Source organism: Schistocerca cancellata, chromosome 4, assembly GCF_023864275.1.
Source record: "Schistocerca cancellata isolate TAMUIC-IGC-003103 chromosome 4, iqSchCanc2.1, whole genome shotgun sequence".
Lineage (NCBI taxonomy): Eukaryota > Metazoa > Arthropoda > Insecta > Orthoptera > Acrididae > Schistocerca > Schistocerca cancellata.
The window spans coordinates 611,081,506-611,099,313 of NC_064629.1; the positions used below are offsets into that span (position 1 = coordinate 611,081,506).

Consider the following 17,808-nt stretch of genomic DNA (forward strand, 5'->3'; position numbering starts at 1 on the left):
ATAAATTTCAAAACTGTACAGAAAGAAAAGAAATTGTGATTTAGACTGTTACCACTTATTCTCATATAAGCTAGAAATCAATTAAGTTCCAGTACATTGTCAATGATAAATTTATTGATACATACTTTTAAAATTCAGAAAATTGCAAGTGTAACTGCTATAAAATGATGTACTTACCTGCTCCAATTGCAGTCTTGCAGGTCACATTGAAATACCTTCTTCTTGGTCCCAGGTTTTGTGTGAGCAGCTAGCAAATTATAATTAAACTGTAAGTAAATAAAAGTGTGACTGAGAAAGATGAATATAGGAAAATGGCAAACTTGAAAAAATTAAAAACTGAATATTGTAATAAGCTATTCTGCTCTATGACTATTTTTCGGTTTGTTATCAACATTGGTAGGCATGTGTTTGTAAAGTGATGAGGTAAAAGCAAAAATTTGTTTGAACTGAAAATATTTAAGTTTTCAACTGTAAGCTGTAATTAATTTTACATATATGATGGAAGGCAGACTGGAGAATGTAATAAATGGAAGATAAATACAACAAGAAATTTAATTTTCAGTACAGAATGAGAACCCGATTTCTTGGATTTGCTAGCTGCTTGTATATACTTGGAACAAAGAAGAAGAAATTTTAGTGTGCCCCACGAGAATATACATGAAACAGGTAAGTACACCATTTTATATCAATTTTCTGTAGAGCAGAAATATGTACTCTATTGCAGTACCTCTCATAACATATATGTGAATAAGGGCACTCCCATGCAGGTAAGATCTTCATGGCACATCCTCAGTTCAGGATTACAATACCATGACAACAGAGACATCTGCCGGTGCTTTCGGGCGTCCATTTCTGCTGAGTCTAGACGCCTGTGACAGATCAGTTGGTGTATAAACTTTGGTGATCATTGAGTGACTGCGTGTGAAGCGGGTTTTGAAAAGGCGGGCCATGGAACCCGATCGAGTACAGAAACTGGGGGTGGACAGTGATATGTTTATGAACTCAGACCCGGGCTTTGAAACAGTTTTTAGCGAACAGCTAGCCGTATCAGTCGTAGAAGAGACAAGCGAATATAAAATTTACTGTAATCTCAAAGTTGAAGTAAATAAAAACCAACCGCCACCGAAGGAAAAGGTGAGTAATTTATATTTAAAAAATGCTATTGTTTACTCATTTAGAGACTGTTTACATCCATGGAGTGTTTCAACAAACCCGGAAGCAAAGGTCATTAACTTTGTAAATCTGGTGACGAACTATACGAAAAAAATGCGTCAACATGTTGTGTGTAAACGCATAATCCTCCCGAAAATACAAAGGGTGGTCAGTTGTCAGTAGCATTTCTAATGATTGATGTAATTTATTTATTCATTCGTTCATGGATAATCGCACAATGATACAGAATTTGTCGTCTTAATGCCATGAAAAAAAAACATGTCAGTACATACATACACATAGAATATGTTTTATGGGTATAGGGGAGGTGGTCGGCTGTGGCCTTTCTAAAGGAATCAACACGGCATTTGCCTGAAATGATTAAGGGATACTTAAATCAGGATAGCCGGGGGCAGAGCAGACTTCATCTCGCCGAGCATGAGGCCCGCCGTAGAATCAAGTACACTGATTACAGAGTAAAACACAAAGTATTGGATTGCTAGCCGGTTTTATTTATTTGCCTGCAAGCACTTCCGTTCATTCAGTCTCTTTTGAGGTGGAAGACTGCTATATAGTTGACTGGCAAGTCAGTGTACAAGATAGTACCTATACTCTGTTCACCTTTACAGTGTTTGCTGAGAGATAGAGATCAGACCGGAAAAATGAACTAGGAATGTCTTTGTGAACCAATTACATGTACCTAATGTAAAAAAATGCAGTTCAGTAATTCATATTGTAGTATTCTGTTTTTCAGAAGGCAACGATATAGGCCTATGGTATTTTATTTAGTTTCTACGTTCTTATCTGCAGAAAAATTTTATTTTTGCCTTATTGTTTATTTTTGAGTTGCTTTATCGTTCACACTTGGTGATACATAGTATTTTTTAAATCAATTGTTGTATGCTGCTTGGAGATGAATTGAATTTATAGAAACTCCTTTGAATGTTCTGGAAGGCTGCTTTCTGAATCCAGGAAAGTGTGGATTATGGAAGTAGAGGAATGGACATAGATTTCATGTACTAGAGGTGTAACTACTAGTATAACTGTCTAAACTGTGTGTACGTAGTGATTTTATACTCCATTCTGATACTGGACTTCCGATCACTGCATAGTTATTGTGGCAGTGGTTCACATAAATTGCTTCATGTGTTTCTGCAATGCCCCAGTGACAAATAAAGATGAATGTAATGTAAAAATACTGTAACATTATTTTCGTACTAAGTGTTCAACAAATTTTCCTTTTCTAACAAAATCTCATGACATCTAGGTCCGTTTGCTTTAGCTGTACTTAAAAGATATTATTTTGGGGACAATATGCCAGTCTTTATTGTTGCCATATTGTTTGTCATTTGTCATGTTTCGTAAGTCACTGGACAAAGCCAACGACTCGTATCCAACATTCCCCTGAATTCCAACTCTTCTGCCTAATTTGATTGCTCCCTATTGTACAATATTCTTTGTTTATACACAGTTTCGTACTGTTCCTTCACATCTTTTTACACTGTCACTGCACACCCTACAGGCACTGTCTGGTGACTCCAGAACCATCAACCTGCTGCTAAGTCCCTTGCACTCACTTCACTCTGTCTGAAAAACCAGACTTGATCATAAATATGCTACTTCGTCCCGTGCACATCTCAATGCCCTCCCTTCACTCTGTCTGGAAAACTGTGTCGGCATCACACATGATGACTGAGATGTTGAGTTCCGGTGAATAACACAATATTATGCACAGTAGATCGTGCACACATTGTATTCTTGTAAAAAGCATTACACTGTGATCATGTAGTGTAACATGGTGTTGTAGTTATTTCCTTTCATTGTTAATTACCACTCTTCCCTTTCATTATTAATTATCACTCTAAGTACTTGATAATTGTGTAGTATGCATTACTTCCCATTTACATTGATCTCTATTATTATTATTCTGGATTTACAATGTGAGTACATTTTTCCAGCACCTATTCTAGATTACAGTAAGTCACTAATTATTGTTCTCCACTCTTCTCTATTTGTCCATAAATCTTCAGGAATGTTGTTCTTCCTTATTGCTGACTGAACTCCCTGTTTCCATGTATCAGGTGGTCGTCCCCTTTTTCTTCTTCCAATTGGTACCCAGTCGATTATGCATTTTGGTAGCCGTTCCTGTTCCATTCGTCTGATGTGTCCATGCCATTTAAGTTGTTTGTGCTCGATGAAATCAATAATTGAATTTTTACATTTCATCTTGTCTCTGATTACTTCATTTCTTATTCTTTCTCGTCTTGATATTCTTGCTGAACGTCTCCAGAAATCCATTTCTGTGGCTAATAATTTTGATTTCAGTTGCCATTTTGTTGTCCACACTTCTGAACCATATGTAATAATGCTCCTAACTATTGTTTTAAAAATCATTGATCTCTTTGGACACTTATTATACAACGTTGCACCCTGCTAGAAAAAGTTAAGCATTTTTTGTTTGTTTTTCCGTGGTAAATGTAAATACAGACTGCCCTTTTTCCACGATTATGTGTGGAACTGTTAGCGAAATACAAAGTAATTGTTTCCCTGGTATGCAGTACAGATAGGTAGATGAACTCACTTGATGCAATAAGGGTACCCAAATTTTTAAGTACAATGAACTCGGCTGTTTGTTATTCTTATTCTGGAACACCACATTATTGCAGTTATTCCAGCTCCATCAGTAAATTCGTCTGGCGGGCAATACACCATTACTCTTGATATTCATCAGAAAATTAATGTAGCATATCAAAAATTGAAATAGGTTAGAGGAAACAATCTAAGGAACCCAAGAGTGCCTTATAATGTTACACAGGGCACTTAAATAATTTTACTATCAGGCTTGGGAACCTGTGTAAAGAAACCCTTATCAGGGTTGGGATCCTGTGGTAAAGAAACCCAACCATGGCTGTTGTTGCTAAGCTGTCGGGCGTGGCCCCTATGGCAATGGGAATGCTGTTTTTCTCAGGTGAAATGAAACTAGCAGTGGTTAAACCACAATGGACCATAGCAACTCATTTATACACTTCTTTTCCATCAGTAAGCTGGTGTTGTTCATTAAACAGGCAACTAATAATTAACTAATAATTAGATGATTATGCAAATAAATTTTACGCATTGTGTGTGTGTGTGTGTGTGTGTGTGTGTGTGTGTGTGAGAGAGAGAGAGAGAGAGAGAGAGAGAGAGAGAGAGAGAGAGAGAGAGGGGGGGGATTGTTTCTATTTTTATTCTTTTGCTATTCGGACTTAAGCTAGGTCCTATTCATCAGGACTTCTTATTTCACTTATCCCAGACATTAATAAACATGTATAAGGCAAAATAAAAGATTTCAGGTATAATTTGAGTGCCAGAAAAATGTGTTCAAACTTCCAGTGTGCCTCTTCGATGATGCTGCTTTTTAGGGCCTTATATGCCTGCATTGCAAAACCAAATCCACTTTTCTAGATAGTTTAGAATATGCTCTTTCTAATGACCATAGTTTAGAAGAGTTTGGAGAAAACACTTTTTTGAAAAATTTGACTAAAAATACCCATTTTTAGCACTTTTTGAAAAATCGTCAACTTTACCCTAGATTTGTGAAATAGTGGAAAGCAATAGGAGAATGAAATTTTATATTCTAAGACCTTGTGTTGGTGAGTTAATGGTGTGCAAAGTTTCATGTACATCTCACAATTACTTTTGGAGATATAAAAAACTAGATTTAGCATTTTTTTTAAACAGCTATTTTTTTTCGCCCAACTTTGCTTCAAATTAGCTATATGAAAATTGCTCAGAAATCCTTTTCTTAATATTTTACTTTAAAGAGCTCTAAAAGTTGTATAAGATGGCCAAGTTTTGTTTCTTTCATGCAAATACTTTGAGATATCTCATCTCAAAGTTGCTGAAAATTCAAGGATGCACTATTGGAAGCTGTGCTATGGCTTCAAACAAGTGACTATATCTCTGCAAGTGTTGAATTACTGAAACTGAAGCTTTACCAGTGTTCATTGAGAACATGTATGAATGTTCATACAAAATGTCATCAAAATCCATGATGGTCATGTGGGAACATTTCTCGATATTAGACCACTTGGCATGGAATAGCCCTTATCTTCGAAAATAGATTAAGGAAAGACAAACCTACATTTCTAGCATTTGTAGACTTATAGAAAGCTTTTGACAATGTTGACTGGAATACTCTTTCAAATTCTGAGGGTGGCAGGGGTAAAATACAGGGTGCGAAAGGCTATTTACAATTTATACAGAAACCATATGGCAGTTACAAGAGTCGAGGGCTATGAAAGGGAAGCAGTGGTTGGGAAGGGAGTGAGACAGGGTTGTAGCCTCTCCCCGATGTTATTCAATCTGTATATTGAGCAAGCAGTAAAGGAAACAAAAGAAAAATTTGGAGTAGGAATTAAAATCCATGGAGAAGAAATAAAAACTTTGAGGTTCACCGACGACATTTTAATTCTGTCACAGACAGCAAAGGACCTGGAAGAGCAGTTGAACGGAATGGACAGTGTCTTGAAAGGAGGGTATAAGATGAACATCAACAAAAGCAAAACGAGGATAATGGAATGTAGTCGAATTAAGTCGGGTGATGCTGAGGGTATTAGATTAGGAAATGAGACACTTAAAGTAGTAAAGGAGTTTTGCTACTTGGGGAGCAAAATAACTGATGATGGTTGAAATAGAGAGGATACAGGGAAAGTGTTTCTGAAGAAGAAAAATCTGTTAACATCGAGTATAGGTTTAAGCGTCAGGAAGTCGTTTCTGAAAGTATTTGTAAGGAGGGTAGCCATGTATGGAACTGAAACGTGGACGATAAATAGTTTGGACAAGAAGACAATAGATGCTTTCGAAATGTGGTGCTACCAAAGAATGCTGAAGATTAGATGGGTAGATCACATAACTAATGAGGAGGTATTGAATAGAATTGGAGAGAAAAGAAATTTGTTGCACAATCTGTCTAGAAGAAGGGATCGGCTGGTAGGGCATATTCTGAGACATCAAGGGATCACCAATTTAGCATTGGAGGGCAGTGTGGAGGGTAAAAATCGTAGAGGGAGACCAAGAGATGAATACACGAATCAGATTCAGAAGGATGTAGGCTGCAGTAGGTACTGGGAGATGAAGCAGCTTGCACAAGATTGAGTAGCATGGAGAGCTGCATCAAACCAGTCTCTGGATTGAAGACCACAACAACAACAGTAAAGATAAGATTTTTGACAGTGTTTTGATGTCAGCCATAGGATATGGTTGTACAATTAGTGGCCACAAGGCCCTTGAGGTGAAATGTTGTTGTGGTGATGTAATGCCAGGGTGGTGAGGCCACTGAACGGATTGATGGACGAAAAGTGCCAGAAGCGACAGTGCAGGGGGTGTGGAGAGGTGGTGGCCAGTGGCCAGCTCTCATGTGCTATGAGAGACAGTGCTACAACACTCCATCGAGGTGGCACATCAGTTGGTGTCCGGGGGAGCAGAATCCTTTAAAGGGAGGAATGATAATGATTAGGTCACATACTCCGATGAGCGTAGGGGACGATGCAGGAGACCCGCACCGTCATACTAGGCAAGGTCCTAATGGAGGTGGTTTGCCATTGTTAGAGGGAGGAAGGGTTATTTTTAAAAAAGGTACATGGATCCTTAGTAAAATAGATTTGCCTTACATCTAACAAATGGTCCTTGTACAGGAATTCATAAGACTTAACAAATTCAATAAGACATTAAGTTTGAAGTGTAAATAAAACTGCTTCTAGCCTTTGTGACTGGCTTATGAACTATTGAAAAGGTAAACTAATTGACTGCCCCTCTAGACAGTTCTAGCTGTGTCCTTATCCCATCTACAGATTACATGACCCTCTGGTGTGTTTTCATTTGAACATCAAGTACTAATGATCGTATTATACACTGAAGCACAACAGAAAATGGTATAGGCTTGTGCATTCAAACAGAGAGGTATGTAAACTGGCAGAATATGACGCTGCGGTCAGCAGCGTCTATATGAAGCAACAAGTGTCTGGTGTGGTTGTTAGGTTGGTTACTGCTGGTACAATGGCGGGCTATCAAGATTTAAATGAGTTTGAGCATGGTGTTATAGTCAACGCAAGACCGATGGGACACATTTCCGAGGTAGGGATGAAGTGGAGATTTTCCCGTATGACCATTTTATGTGTGTACCATGAATATCAGAAATCCGGTAAAACATCAAATCTCTGACATAGCTGTGGCAGAAAAATATCCTGCAAGAATGGGACCAACAACGACTAAAGAGACCCATTCAACATGACAGATGTGCAACCCTTCTGCAAATTGCTGCAGATTTCAATGGTGGGCCATCAACAAGTGTCAGCTTGTGAACCATTCAACGAAACATCATTGCTGTGGGCTTTTGGAATGGAAGGCCCACTGGAGTACCTTTGACGACTGTACGACACAAAGCTTTACACCTCGCTTGGGCCCATCAGCACCGACATAGGACTGTTGATGACTGGAATCATGTTGCTTGGTCGGACAAGTCTCGTTTCAAATTGTATCAATCAGATGGACGTGTACGGGTATGGAGACAACCTCATGAATCCATGGATCCTGCATGTCAGCAGGGGCAGTTCAAGCTGGTGTAGGCTCTGTAATGGTGTTGAGTGTGTGCAGCTGGAGTGGTATGGGATCCTTGATATGTCTAGGTATGACTCTGACAGATGACACATATATAGCTTCTTGTCAATCACTTGCAGCCTTTCATGTCCATTGTGCATTCCGAGGGACTTGGGGATTTCCAGCAGAACAATGCAATATCCCGCACATCCAGAATTGCTACAGAGTGGCTTCAGGAACACTCTTCTGAGTTGAAACACATTCGCTGACCACCAGACTCCCCAGATGTGAAGATTATTGAGCTTATCTGGGATGCCTTGCAACATGCTGTTCATAAGAGATCTCCACCCCCTCATACTCTTACGGATTTATGGATAGCCCTGCGGGATTCATAGTGTCAGTTTCTTCCATCACTGCTTCAGACATTAGTAGAATCCATGCCACATCAAGTTGTGGCATTTCTGCATGCTCGCAGGGGCCCTACATGATATTAGGCAGGCATACCATTTTCTTTGGCTCTTCAGTGTAGCATTGACTGATACTATATAGCTTTAAGGGAGAGCCACCAGACTCAATGTTCAAACTATCCCTTTAAACCATAATACACTACTTGCATTCAAATTACAGTTCACTCTTCCATGTTGTTGTCATGAGGGGTGGGGGGGGGGGGGGTGGGGGGGAACTTTCTTCATTTCCGTATTATGTGCTCGAGTGTGATAGTCACCTGATGATTGCTGTTTGGAGACAACAGGATTTGGTGATTGTAATCATTTACAATATACATTTTTTATATAAGATCCAGGCATTCAGTACTAGGATGGCCAGAGTTAGAGGAACAGATTAGTATTTGGTTTGATCACATTATATTATCTCGTGTGCCAATTGTAAATGCGCATAGCAAACAGTAATGTGTCCTTGCTCATGGGCTACAAGTCTATTGATCACTGTAGGAGATGGCTATCTCCAATGGTTAGGCAGCACAGGCTGTCTGTCTGGTTGTGCCAGTACAAGAAATAACTCTGGCAGAAAAGATTTTTACACTTGTATTGTGTGTATGTGTTTAAGTGAGCTGATAGTCTAACAGAAGACACAATCAAATCACAATGGGAAATGTTAAATGAAAGTCCACTGCCATTTAAAGTAACCTGGTAGTTTTAAGACGTAAAGGCATGATCATAACAGAGGAGCACAACAGTTGGACCTGGCACAGTGTACAGAAGACTGTTACCAACAGACACAAGCAGTTGATCGTGCACCTCTACAACCATGTCAGAGCAGAGGAACAGGGGTGTGTCTTGATTTCTGTAAGGAAAATTGTGGTTTTACATTCAGATACATGAGTGTGTAATGACAAAGGAGAACACACTTGATAATTGACATTTAAGCAGTGCTAGAGTTCAGTGAGTGGCATAACAGAGTGGGTTTGGCTATTCATACTAATAATCAAGATTTCAGTTTTCAGGCAGATGATACGTTTCCCTGCAGCTGTCCGTGCTACAGGAAAAGTATGGTGGTGATAACACTCTACAACTAGCTCAGTGACAGGTAAAAAGATCTGTGTATTCAAGGTATCAGAGTGTTGAGACAGGTGTACTCTAGCAGCAGTATAGTAGTGAGATAAAGTTGATTCCTGAATGTGATAGATAATTTGTGCGTAGGTGCTACCAAGTAGGTTGAAAAATTAGTTATGATACACGGAAAGGATTTGGCAGGTAGTGGGTTAGGACTGAGTCTTTGTTGCATTCCAAGCTGGATAATGGTTAATTGGGTGCTAATATGTAACTAAATGGCATTGGTATTATTCAACAAATGGTGCAGTGTTTTTGTCACTGCCAAGGCAGCTGTTAAGTTTAGCTCCTCGTGAATGGTTGCTAAATTATGCTGAATAAAATTTCTAACCTGTTCATATTGCTGTTCTAACTCAGTAGCTACACTGCAGATCTGCCTAGTGGTAGCTAAAAGATCATCCTCAATGTGAGTCAGCTGTACACGTTGGCCTGCATAGTTTTGAAGAGCAAAGGACATAGCACAATGGATGGCCTTATTCCAGCTATCAGCATCAGACTGATCTAGACTATCAAATATTGCTTTTCTTACTACTACAGTGGCATTGAACCCTGGCTCGTTTAACATGATTGGTCTGTACAGCATCAGGACTGCTTCATAACTGCTCTTTCACATTAGTGATTACTTGTGTTAAATCCCATTGTGTATGAAAGGTTCGTCATTGTCCAGATTGTATTTATCTTAAATCCCATACTGTATGCAAGATTTCTCTTTGTCCATACTGTATCAGCCAGGTTAAAAAGCTAACAGGCATTCTGTAACTTTAAAAGAAACCAGTTGGCATAAAAGAGAGGAGCTGGAGGGAGCTATGGTCATAGTGAACATGGCTATAACTCTCTAATGGTCAGCACTAGGGGATTAGCAATTGTAACAGGATACGTGGGGTCTGATTGGTTCTTGGGCCCAAATGGCAGACTGATGACCATAGATGTTAAGTCCCATAGTGCTCAGAGCCATTTTTGAACCCAAATGGCAGATCATTAGAATTTCTGCTATATCAGGGGTATGTAGAGCTTCCACACTTCAGCGAGACATCTGCACAAGTTCACAGAACACGTATTCAACGAGTGCTCATGGAGTTTTCAAGGAGGATGGGATCATTCACTGTGGAATGAGAACACTGGGGTTTTACAGGGGAAGCAGCTGTGACCAGCTGCGCAAGCTGGCAACATCCATGGCAATCTGGCGTGTTGTGCAACATGTCACATGTCTTGGTCTGCAATGAACTGGAAAGAGATCTTCACAATAGAGGGGTGAGGTATAGGATTAGGGAAGTAATCAAGTCTCGGTACAGTTTGAAAAAGTATTTGGTCTTACTAGATAGTGCAGATAACAAGAGATCAAGGTGGGGAAATGTGCTGGATAGATAACAGAGAAGCATAAAAATAGAGAGGATGAAAACTTGTACTGAAATTGATGAGTGTAAGTTTTTAAGGTGAAGGTGAAGCATGAACCTTCATGAATCAGTGAACTTGAGTTAATTACATGGGGTCACTTGCTTAAGTAATTTAGTACAGGAAAGTACAATCTATTGCAAGCATCTTTCAACCACAAGGTACAATGAAAGAAAGTCATATAAACCTGATCCAATATATTCATTGTAAATGTGGCTGGAGCAGATCAAGAAATGGCTAATCATCTGAGATTGGTGAGTGTTGTGGTGTATAATTGGAGCCACCCTACAGGGGTCTCATCTCTCTTGTGCATAAATGCTTGGACACCACAGGCCCCTATTCCTTTCATCACTGCTTCTCTTTTCGTGCTGCAAGTCTGTCCTTACACTTTCCTTTCTTCCTCTCTGCCTTTCCATTGGATGGTCTTCTTGGTGCCGATTGTGCTTGGATTTAGTTTGTGATTTTGGACACTCATTTTCTTCCCTTCTGGCATTCTACAGCTTCTTGACTATGTGGCCTCTATGGTTGGGTTTGACCTGCTATTTCTTTTCCAAATTATACAGAAGTGCAGATTTTTTTTTGCCAATGGTACTGTACCCAGAATCCATCACCATAGCCAGCCATTCCATTGGGGAGAGGGGTGGTGGTGGTAGTAGGGTGGGGGGGGGGGAGTGGGAGTGGGGAATACCCCCCACATGCCAAGGAGTGTGTGCCTGTTGTGGCTGGGGCATTGGAACTCTGGGCAACAGTTTGCTGGCCACATAACCATGCCTGGGTGGTGCCTGTGGGGAGAGCCCTTGGTCTTCTGCTGGTGGTTGCATAGTCCCAGCAGTCTCTTCTGAAGGTAAGACTTATTGCAACATGGAGAGATATAACTCCAAAATGTTTCCTTCCCTAACTACACCATGGGGGAAATGTAGAGGTTAGAGACTAGGGGAGAAATAGTACCTCCAATATGAAGTTTGTTGTATAACTGATCAGGCTTTCTTTTTGACTATGAAATCACTGTTCTATTTTTGAATACCTCTAGGACAGGTTTGAGGCAGTGGCAACGATTAGAAAAATTAAAAGTGGCTCCGTTCTGAATAAAACAGTCTACCATGCTCAGTTACAGGCACTGCTCGCTTGTGACAAACTGAGTGACATTCCTGTAACCCTTACTCCCCATAACAGCCTCATTATGGTACAGGGTATCATCTCCCACTGCAGTCTTCTTTCACAGACAGATCATGAGTTGCATGACAGGAGGTGCATTTTGTCTGTTGTGTCCAGTGGGGACCAAAGGATAACACGGTTCATACTGGAGCCTTCACCTTGGCCTTTGAAGGTGACTCGTAATGCGAAAAGGTCAGGATAATGGTGTATTGATGTGATGTGAAGCTGTATGTTCCCCATCCCTTGCGGGGCTGCAAGTGCACAAGATTTTGGCACATGTCCTCGCATTGTAATGCGAGGGATTGTGGGAGTCTGTTGCACACAAATGCTCCTTGTGCCCCTCCCCATTTGTATCAGCTGTGGGGTGTACCATTTTCCCTGCTCTCTGGACTGCTCCGTCTTCCACAGGTAAAAGAAAATCCAAGAATACAATACTCTTGACATACTCACATAAACAAGAGGACAAGAAGAAGAGCGGTAGCGTTCTTGCTTCCCACGCCCGGGTTCCCGGGTTCGATTCCCGGTGGGGCCAGGGATTTTATCTGCCTCGCGATGACTGGGTGTTGTGTGCTGTCCTTAGGTTAGTTAGGTTTAAGTAGTTCTAAGTTCTAGGGGACTGATGACCATAGATGTTAAGTCCCATAGTGCTCAGAGCCATTTGAACCATTTTTGACAAGAAGAAGAAATAAGATTGTCTATGCCCTACGTGTAAGACGATGACGTATGCTACAGTTATGACGACTTCATCCTCTCTAGTGACTGTACCATCACCCTCCATGTCTTCTACGTGAGCCCTCAGAGCTGTTAGACTATACCTACTTCCTTGATGGTTGGGGGCCCCTCCAAACGTTTACAACTACACCCCTTCTAAGGGCATCGATTCCCCACTTGCCAGGCACATCAGCCCCAGCCCCCAGCTGGAGAAGCAACTCCCTCCTCTGGTATTTCTTCCCAGGAAGGAGTCCCTTGGGATGCTCCCTTCAGTGGAATCTGGAGGACAAGTAGTAGCCATCCAAGGAGAAGGAGCTACTGGTGGCCACTGGCCACTGGGCTCTGCACATTCCACCTTTGTCTCCAACTAGGTGGCGACCCTGGTGGCCCCTGTACCCCTGGATCTCCCTCCTCCCCCCCTCTCCCCGATGGTTGAGAATCAATGTTTACTGATTGCTGTATGCTGTAGCCTTCCAACCAGTAGCAGTGGGTGGTCGTGAGGCATGACCTGCCTCCTTCATCCCTTCTTGCACCTACAGGGTACTGGTAGCATAAGCCTTCAGTGGAACTGCGATGGGTTTTTCCTCCACCTGCCTGAGCTGCGATTTTTTTCTATGCATTCCCACTGCCTCTGCCCTCTAAGAAACTTGGTTCGAGGGTCCCTACACTTGGGCGCTATTGGAGCTATTTTAAGAATCATGCTGACAATGAGTGTGTCACATGGTGTTTTCATGTCCACTGTCAAGTCACATTAATGTGACCACATGTCAAAATCATGAATAACCAGTGTGGACCTCTGTGAGACATGCAAGAAGAGAGTTAATGAGGTTTTGGAAGATGCTGACATGGATGTGGACCCATACTGACTCCAGAGTTGTGGCCAGCTGTGCTAGGTTTCTTGGTTGAAGGTTCATGACATGACCATCCTGATCGAGGTGGTCCCTAAGATTCTTGATTGGGTTTAATCTGGGGAGTTTGGTGGCCAGGAGAGAACGGTAAACTCATCCTGATGCCCTTCGAAACATGTGCATACACTACAAGCTGTGTGACATCAGGCATTCTCGTGCTGGTAGATGCCATCATGTCAAGAAAAAACAAACTGCATTTAGGGGCAGACATAGTCCCCAAGCAGAGGCATACTTGCGTTGATCCATAATGCTTCCAGAATAATGAATTCACACAGGGAATTCTATGAAAACATTCCTCAGACCATAAAGTTCCCTCCTCTGGCCCAGACTATTCCAACGATACTGGCAGGGCGTTTGCATTCAGTCCAGTGGTTCATAAAATGTGATTCATCTGTAAAGGCCACCTGTTGGCACACAGTGAATGTCCAGTTGCGGTATTGGCATGCAAATTCCAGTCTTCATTGTCTGTGAACAGCAGTCAACATGGGTACATGAGGCAGACGCTTGCTGCAATGGCCATTATGTAGTAACATTTGCTGAACGGTCATTGAGGAGACACTATTAGTAGCCCCTTAGTTCATCTGGATGGACAGTTGTTAAACAGTTGCACATGTATTTGTCTGTCCACATCTATGCAGCTGTTGTCCACCCCTGTCATGGCCCATGGTGCACAACAGTTGCCTCAGCACTAGTTTTGGATAGTGTCATTTTGCCATGCATGGTACACTTTAACCATGGTGGCATGCAAACAGTTTACAAACTTAGCCACATCAGAGATGCTTCCACCCTTGGCCTGAAAGCTAATGATTATGCCCTTTCTCCCCTGGCATGCTTTATGTACCCTCCACTGTTAGTGCTGCCAACTACCATGTGAGAATGATTATTGCATGTTGATGTCATACATTCATGGTGGTCACATTAGTGTGAGTGGACCATGCATGGTCTGAACTTTGTCTACAGCAAACGTGCCACTTCATAACAGACAGGATTCATCATTCTTACTGGGGGCAGGAGTGGGTGCCAGGGCCTGAGCAGGCTGTCAGGATTTAGTGGGCATCTGAGTGAGTGGTTGAAATAAGGCATGGTTGCAAATAGAAAACTGACTGACTTGTCAGCGTTGTTGCCAGCCAGAAGCGATACATCACAGCCTGGGGAGGCCATCCACAAACAATATGGTCGTAGTGTCCTAGAGGATCAGGAGGGTGCATCTGATCGGGACGAGGGCTGGCTGCCAAGAGAGGATGAGAGATCTGCTGGACAGCACTTTCCAGTCTGCTCCACGGCCCTCATGTGACCTTTTCTAACCCTCTGATTGGTGGGCTAACACCACAAATGCTATTTCTAAAGTGTCACGTCATAAGCAGTGCCACTCGTAAGAATGGTGTTCACCAAGCAGCATGTGAACAGGGCATGGGTTGGCATTGGCATTCGGTGCCTGGTCAGCTGAGGTCAAGCCACAGCTCACAAGAAAACTTAGTTACATCAAATAACGAATAAAGAATCTGCTTTAAAATATTGATGTCCTATACACTCTGCCAGTCCACCTGTACATATGCTAATGTACTCACCCACTTTATACACTGATCAGCCACAACATTATGAGCACCTCCCTAATAGCTGATAATGTCCATCTTTGGTGATGTGTCATGGCATGGAAGTAGTGGTGCCTTGATAGGTCACTAGAGGTAGTTGACATACTCCTGGCCTTGTGACTTGGTGCAGTATATTGCTGAAAAATGCCACTGACATCAGGAAACATGATCGTCATGAAGGGGCATACGTGGTTTGCAATTGGTGTATGATACTCCTTGGTCCTCATGGTACTTTGCATGAGCTCCACTGGACCCATGGATACCTGTGTAAATGTTCCCCGGATCATGTTGGAGCTGCCACCAATTTGTCTCCATCTCACAGTACAGGTGTCAAGGAGCTGTTCCCCTGGAAGATAAGAGATTTGTGCCCTCTTATCGGCATGATAAAGAAGGTATTGGTATTGATCAGACCATGCAACACGCTACCAATGTGTCTTCGTCCATGTCTGTGGTCATGTGCTCATTTCAGTCATAGTCGCCAATGTTGTAGTGTTAACATTGGCATATGCATGGGACATTTGCTGCGAAGGCCCAGTGTTACCAGTGTCCGGTGCACGGTGTGTTCAGACACGATTCTACTCTGCCCATCATTAAAGTTTGATGTTAGTTCTGCCACAGTTCACCACCTGTCCTCTTTTACCAGTCTGCCCAGTCTGTGACATCCGACACTGTAATGATGGGTGGTCACCCAACCCCATGACACCTGGACGTGGTTCCATGTCAGTTTCACTATGTTTTGAAGACACCACAGCACTCCTATTACACCCAGCAAGTTGTGCAGTTTCCAAAATGCTCATGCTGAGCCTCCAGGATGTCACAAGCTGCCCTCAGTAGACTCAGATTGATCGCGTGCCTTCGCAATTCTACACACAGACAGCATGGTCATTGATACTACATGCTGCATGCGTGTGTCTGAGTAGCAGTCATTCCTCGCCAGGTGACGCTGCTATCGCCTGGATGGGTTTATACAGATGGTTGGTGGTCATAATGTTATGCCTGATCTGTGTATATTAACAACTGTGGCACCCCCCCCCCCCCCCCCCCCCCCCAGGGGGTCCACAACTCTTTTGTGGATACGTGCGTAGCGAGCATGGGACCCCGAGCTAATGTGGCCCTCCTTCCTTTCCGGGCTGCATACCTTCCTTTTCCACATCCTTCCCTCTCCCCCATCTTCGCCCCTCCTCCCCTCACCTCCGGCTCTTTCCTTCCCTTTCTCCCCCTCTGGGAGTATGGTTTGTGCCTACGTCCGGAGACGGACGCTCATGAATGTACCGCATTCTTCACCTTCTCTGCTTGTATGTCTTCATCCTTACTTTGTCCTTCTCTTTTCCTTACCTCTTCTCTTTACCCTTTTCTCCGCTGCGGCGTTTGAGACCTCTCCTCTTTCCTTTCTCTTTCTTTGTTTTTCCCTTTCTCTTTCTTCCTCCCTGTGTGTGTCTGAAGGCCGACCCACGCATTTTTGTGCGTAGCTGGTGACGGGGTAATGCGTAATTCCCCACCCCGGGTAGACAGGTAGGACACGTACGTTCCCCCTGGTAACGGCCAGGCCCAGGGAGGGGTGATTACCTGAGCTGATACCTTCTGAAAGTGCCGATTGGTCCCTCCATCTGTTTGTCGGGAGGTGTGACCTGAGGTGTGAACAATCACCTAAGGCGGGAGTGCCCTCAGAGAGGGCCCCCACAAGGGAGGAGCGCGCCATCGGAGACGCCGGTAATCATGGGGGATTCTTCCGCAATGGTTTCCTCACCTTCCACTATGTCTGCTCACAAGCGTAAGTTCACTGAGTCTCTGCCACAGACAGTTCTTCCATCGTTGCCACAGTTCCTTGTTTCTCGGTCTGACGAAGGTCAGGACTTCTCCACGGTCAACCCTTTCATTATTCAGAAAGGTGTCGACGCAATTGCAGGTCCTGCAAAGTCTTGTTCCAGATAACGGAATGGCACCTTGTTGTTAGAGACAGTCAGTGCCCTCCAGGCACAAAAATTGCTGCGTACTTCACTGCTCCACACCTTCCCTGTCCGGGTTGAAGCACACCGCACTTTAAATTCCTCGCGTGGAGTCGTTTATACACACTCCGTCGATGGATTGTCTGACGAAGAAATTCAGCACTACCTGTCTGACCAGGGCGTAACGGCTGTTCATAGAGTTATGAAAAGGGTTGACATGAACATCATTCCAACCTGCACTGTCTTCTTGACATTTGACAAAGTTCAACTCCCATCGAAAATCAAAGCAGGCTATGAGATAATTTCCGTTCGCCCTTACGTCCCAAACCCTATGCATTGCTATCGGTGTCAGCAGTTCAATCACACCAGCCAGTCCTGTTCCAATCCGGCCAAATGTGTTACGTGTGGCAAGGATGCCCATGAGGGTGCTTGTCCACCTCCATCCCCTCGCTGCATCAACTGTATGGGTGACCACGCTGCTTCCTCTCGAGATTGCCCCATTTTTAAGGACGAAAAGCTCATCCGGGAAATCAGAGTGAAGGAAAAGGTGTCGACCTTTGCTGCTCGAAAATTATTCGCCAGTCGACAGCCCACCGTGCCTCAGACAGGAAAATACAGCACTGTCCTTGCTTCTTCTCGGCCAACAAAGGAGGCGGCCACGCAGACTTGCGACCTCAAAGATCGCCCGTTCAACCTCACCACTTTCGCCTGCCCACTCTATGGCTCACCCTTCATCGGGTTCTGCTAAATCTCGAGCCCAAAAGTCAGACACCAAGACTTCGAAAAAAGAGCATACTCGTGAAGATTT

The 17,808-nt window shown here is 43.0% G+C and overlaps 1 protein-coding gene across 9 annotated transcripts in view; it reads left to right on the forward strand.

Moving 5' to 3' along the window:
* Positions 1-918: 918 nt before the first annotated feature.
* Positions 919-17,808, forward strand: part of LOC126183741 (spindle assembly abnormal protein 6 homolog) — a 335,654-nt gene continuing 318,764 nt past the window's right edge. For 8 of the 9 annotated variants that reach the window (XR_007536801.1, XR_007536802.1, XR_007536803.1 and 5 more), the window contains exon 1: positions 919-1,134. Coding sequence is in view for 5 of the 9 variants with exons in the window: in XM_049925950.1 (XP_049781907.1) it covers positions 949-1,134 (186 nt within the window). In the remaining 4 variants the exon portion in view is untranslated. The remainder of the gene's footprint in view (positions 1,135-17,808) is intronic. The other variant, XM_049925954.1, reaches the window with a different exon arrangement.